Raw genomic sequence first — 5,871 nt, 5'->3', positions numbered from 1 at the left:
TATATCATCATCATCATCATCGTTTAACGTCCGCTTTCCATGCTAGCATGGGTTGGACGATTTGACTGAGGACTGGTGAACCAGATGGCTGCACAAGGCTCCAATCTGATCTGGCAGAATTTCTACAGCTGGATGCCCTTCCTAATGCCAACCACTCCGAGAGTGTAACGGGTGCTTTTACGTGCCACCGGCACGAGGACCAGTCTGGCGGTACTGGCAACGGCCATGCTCAAATGGTGTTTTTACGTGCCATATGCACAGGAGTCAGTCCAGTGGCACTGGCAACGACCTCGCTCGAATGTCTTGTTCACATACCACCGGCACAAGTGCCAGTAAGGCAACACTGGTAACGATCTCATTCAGATGGTGCTTTTTACGTGCCACTGGCACAGAAGCCAGACTGCTGCTCTGTCAGTGATCCCGCTCAGATGGTGCTGTTAGCGCTCCACTGGCACAGGTGCCAGTCATCAAATTTGGCTCAGTTACGATTTCACTTGCCCCAACAAGTCTTCGGGGTACCAGTCGTTGAATTTGGTTCGATTTCGATTTCGATTTCACAGCAGAAATTTCGATTTTGATTTCACAGCAGAAATATCAGACAGTTTTTAAAACTGTCTGACGAATGGGAACGTGAAACTCTGAGTAAAAGGTTTTGTTATATTTCTGCTGCTTTTAAATAAAGCATATTACTCTACCTCTGGTACTTGAGTACTCTTTTTTTCCACCTTTATGTGGGAAGAGGAGTGGTAATGACGAGTGGTAATGACGAGTGGTAATGACCTCATCTTTGCAGCTAGAGTTCTGTGATGCATGTAACCTTTTAATCTGCAACACTAACTTCAGGAAGCCAGACAGCCACTTGATAACCTATCAATCAGGTGACTCTGCTAGCCAGATTGATTTCATCCTCACCAGACAGTGGGACACAGGGTTGCTCTTAAATACAAAGACCCTCCCAGGTGAAGAATGTACCCTTCAGCATAGACTAGTCATTAGTGACTTTAGACTTGAAGCCAGAAGGATGCCAAGAAGCAGACCAATCCAGAAAAGAAGGATTTGGAAGCTAAAGAACCCTGGTCAGTGATTTAGGGACATCCTCATCAAGAAATTTGATGACAGGGTGGAGGAGCTACAGACCTCGGACATAGAAGGTAGCTAGAAATTCCTACGGGACAGCTTACTGAGTGCCACAGACCAAGTCTGTGGAAGTGTGCAAAGTCCCTTTCAGACCTAGAGTAAAGTGGTGGATAAACGTGGTGGTAGATAAAGCCATTAGAGCATAAAAACAGGCCCAGAAAGTCTGAAAGAGTGGAGGTATCAGGGAAATGTACCAGATAGCCAGGAGGGAGGCTGGGCAACAGGTATACACAGTCAAGGGAGAAGCAGAAAAGAAGAAGTTTGCCAATGTCCAGTGACATGAGGACCAAAGAATTGAAGTATTTCAGATTGCCAGACAGTGTGTGAGAGAAAATTGCGATGTTACAGGAGAGAAATGTGTCTGCATGGATGATGGTGCACTTGCTTTTAATGATTCAGAAAGGAAAGACGTTTGGAGAAGCCATTATGAAAGACTACTGAACGTAGAGAATGAATGGAAGGAGGAGAGTCTGCCAAATGTTGACCCAGTAGAGGGACTAGCTATCTGAATAGATAACCTGGTAGATAAAGCAATTAAGGGTATGAAACCAGGAAAAGCCCCCGGCCCATCAAGAATCACTGATGAGATGTTTAAAACATCTGGTGGTGTGGGCTATGGCCTAGTCACCCGGATTGTAAACCAGGTAGTTCATGATGGAATCATACCCAATGACTGGCATAGTAGCACCATAGTCAACTGCTATAAGAGTAAAGGTGATGCTCTAGATAGAAATAACTACAGGGGTATCAAACTGCTGAATCAGGTGATGAAAGTCACAGAGGGGGTCATATTCCAACTAATTAAGGAGAGAGTCTGCTTAGATGAGATGCAGTTTGGCTTTGTGCCAGGTAGAAGCACCACTGATGCTATATCCCTGGTACGGCAATTGCAGGAGAAATACCTAGCCAAAGATAAACCCCTATACTTGACTTTTGTGAACTTGGAGAAAGCCTTTGACAGGGTCCCCCCGATCCCTTATCTGGTGAGCGATGCAGAAACTGGGGATTGACAAATGGTTAATAAGGGCTGTACAGGCCCTATACAGAGATGCCATTAGTAAGGTTAGGGTTGGCAATGAGTACAGTGAAGAATTCCAGGTAGAAGTCGGGGTCCACCAAGGATCAGCCCTCAGCCCCCCCCCCTCTTATTCTTCATAGTCCTCTTGGCAATAACACAGGAATTCAAGATGGGTTGCCCCTGAGAGCTCCTCTATGCTGATAACCTGGCCCTCATAGGAGAATCACTACCAGAACTAGAGAAGAAATTTCAGGTGTAGAAGCAAGGTTTAGAATCAAAGGGCCTTAGAGTCAATGTCACAAAGATCAAAGTTCTAGCGAGTAGGAAGGTGAACACATCACACACCCTTTCAGGTAGGTGACCCTGCTCGATCTGTAGAAAAAGTGTAGGTAGAAACTCCATAAGATGTACCCAGTGTAAGCTATGGACACATAAGAGGTGCAGCAACATCAAAGGAAGATTAACCGGGAAGATAGCTTTCATGTGCGGCAGATGCACAAAGGCAATAAACACCACAGATACTCAGAAAACAGATTCCATCACATGCCAGGGGGAGAAACTAGAAGTAGTTGATAGCTTCCACTACAAGTCTGTAGTGGGGGTGGATGCTCAGACAGTGTTACCACTAGAATAAGAATAGCCTGGGCAAAGTTCAGAAAGCTTCTACCCCTACTGGTGACAAAGGGCCTCTCGCTCATACAATGCGTGTATGTGAACTGCCATGCTTCACAGCATTGAAACATGGGCCGTGACTGCTGAAGACATGCGTAGGCTCGAAAGAAATGAAGCTGGCATGATCCACTGGATGTGTAATGTCAGTGTGCACACATGACAGAGTGTAAGCGCCCTGAGAGAAATGTTCAACATAAGAGGCATTGGATGTGGCATGCAAGAGAGACGTTTGCGTTGGTATGGTCATGTAATATGGATGGATGAGGAGAGCTGTGTGAAAAAGTGCCACTCCGAAACAGTGAAAGGAATCCAGGATAGAGGGAAACCCAGGAAGACATGGGATGAGGTGGTGAAGCATGATCCTTGAACGTTGGGCCTCACAGAGGCAATGACGAAAGACTGAGACCTCTGAAGATATGCTGTGACTGAGAAGATCTGGCAAATAAAGTGAGCTCACAGCTGTAACCTACACCAGTGTCACATAACCAGCCCACTCAAAAAGTACCTTGGATCGTAGGGTAACATGCCATGCTTGAGGAGACCTATTGAGTCAAGTACATCAAAATCAAAATCAAATGGAAATTGTAGTTTGGTCCCTGTGCCAGAGGCACATAAAAAGCACTATCCGAACGTGGCCGATGCCAGCCCTGCCCTGACTGGCTCCCATGCCAGTGGCACGTAAAAAGTTCCATCTGATCGTGGTCGATGCCAGCTCTCTCTGGTCCCTGTGCTGGTGGCACGAAAAAAACACCCACTACACTCTTTGAGTGGTTGGCATTAGGAAGGGCATCCAGCTGTAGAAACACTGCCAGATCAGACTGGTACAGCCTCCTGGCTTCCCATACCCCAGTCAAACTGTCCAACCTATGCCAGCATGTAAAACAGATGTATGATGATGATGATGATGTATATATAGTCATTCGGTTGTAGGTAGTAGGCATCGAGCAGCCATGGATCTGCACCCAAAGAAATCGTGTCACCTGCTGATGGTAGTGCAGCATCTGTTGTGGCTTTAAGGTTCACATGGGAGTGGCAGACATGCATACAGCTACTGCATTTGAAGGAGCTCTCTGCCAGTGCTGCTGATTTTTCATTCTGTTGAGTGCACTTTTCTCTGATGGTAAGTACCTGTTTTCCTTCTGCTCTCTTCATTCCCTTTTGCAGTATTTGCTTCCAGTGTGGGTGATCATTTTCAACCTCCTCCAATCTCAGGACGTCCAGATCAAGTGACTTCATATCTCTCATACAGACATCTTTGAAATGAAGATGAGGTCGTCCTCGTTCTCTTGTGCCAGCAGCCAGTTCCCCATACAGGAGGTCTTTGGGGATCTTTCCGTCTGGCATGTGATGAATATGACTGAGCCCATCCAAATGATGCTGCTGGAGTAGGATGTGTACGATGGGTATCTTGGCTCAGTTAAGGATTTCAGCGTTAGTGCTGTGGTCAGTCACTTGATGTCCAAGATGCATCATAAATTGCAAAGGTGAAAGACATTGAGATGCCACTCCTGTCTAGAGCAGAGGCTCCACGTCTCACTGCCATAAAGTAACTTACTAAGAATGCACACCTTATAGACAACAATTTTGGTGTTTTCAGCTGGTTTTTTTGCTTTCTCACTCTTTTTGTAAGCCTTGCAAGTGTGGAGGATGCTTGTCCAATTCGCATGTTCATCTCAGGGTCCAGGAAGCAGTCACCAGCGATGGTAGAACTGAGATAGATGAATTGATTGGACTACCTCTAGCTTGTAGTTGTTGATGGTGATGGTGGGAGTGTACTTGACATTTTGACCCATTACTGACAGTCAGGTTGAATTCCTGACAGACCTTTGAGGGTTTGTCCATGAGGTGCTGCATTTGCACTTTAGAGTGCACTGTCAGTGCTACATTGTCTGCGAAAAGCATTTCTCTGACAAGTGGCACACCTTGGATTTTGCTTTCAGCTTCAACAGACTACACAGTTTGCCACTTGATCTTGTGTGGAGGTAAACACCATCAGTTGATGTCCCAAATGCAGGTTTCAGGATGACTACAAAGAAGATGCCATATAGGGTGAGGGCAAGTACACAGCCTTGTTTCACATCACTGCATATGTTGAATGCCTCCAAAAAAGAGCCATCAAATTGAACGATGTCTTTCGTGTCCATGTGAAATGATTGAATAATCCTGAAAAGTCTTGGCAGACAGCCAGTCTTGGCAAGGATTTTGAACAGGTCGTCTCTACTGACAAAAGCCTTTGTTGAGGTCAATAAAGGTGATAAAGAGTGGTTGTCTTTGCTCTCAGCAATTTTCTTGTAGCTATCGGACAGAGAAGATCATATTGATGGTGGAGTTTTGCTCTGAAACCACACTGAGATTCGAATGTACCTTCTCTGTGATTTTCTGTAGCCTAAAGACTTTCACAACTATGCTTAACAGCAAGATGACTCAGTAGTTATTGCAGTCGCTTTTGTCTCCTTTGTTCTTATATAGGGTAACAATGTTGCAGTCTCTCATGTCTTGCAGCACTGATCCATCCTCCCAGTACTGACACAGTAACTTTAGCAAGTTGCTAAGTAGAACTCTACTTGCACATCTGATTTTCTCTGGTGAGCTGCCATCCAAGCCAAGTGTTTTTCCAGTGGGCAAGCCATCAATGGCTCTGCTCAGACCTTCAGCAGTTGGCAGTGCATCCGACTCCTCCACGACAGGTAGATGCTCTACAGTGTCTAGTGTATTGTCTGAGATGTTTTTCTTTTTAGCATAGAGTTCAGAATAATGTTCCACCCATCTCTCCTGCTGGTCTCTTTCATCCTTGATAACTTCCCCTGTTCTGGATTTGAGTAGAGCTATCTTGCTCTGGGTTGGGCTGATGGCTTTCTTGATACCTTCATACATTCTATGAATGTTGCCTGTATGAAATGACAGTTGGATATAACGTTTATATATACATTATGTGAACGATAATATTTTGAAAACAAAAGTGTTTAATATTTAATTCCAGATATATATATATATATATATATATATATAATTGTGTGTGTGTGTGTGTGTGTGTGTGTGTGTGT

General features: G+C 45.0%; 1 protein-coding gene across 1 annotated transcript; it reads right to left on the bottom strand.

The window, feature by feature from the left end:
- Positions 1-5,251: 5,251 nt before the first annotated feature.
- On the bottom strand, positions 5,252-5,701 carry LOC106882555 (uncharacterized). The gene has a single exon (XM_014933272.1). The coding sequence runs from the start codon at positions 5,699-5,701 to the stop codon at positions 5,252-5,254; it is 450 nt and encodes a 149-aa protein (XP_014788758.1).
- Positions 5,702-5,871: the final 170 nt, after the last annotated feature.

Source organism: Octopus bimaculoides, chromosome 18, assembly GCF_001194135.2.
Source record: "Octopus bimaculoides isolate UCB-OBI-ISO-001 chromosome 18, ASM119413v2, whole genome shotgun sequence".
In the NCBI taxonomy this organism is placed as follows: Eukaryota; Metazoa; Mollusca; class Cephalopoda; order Octopoda; family Octopodidae; genus Octopus; species Octopus bimaculoides.
The sequence above is the reverse complement of the archived record's forward strand: the minus strand, read 5'-3'. Positions and strand labels throughout refer to the sequence as shown.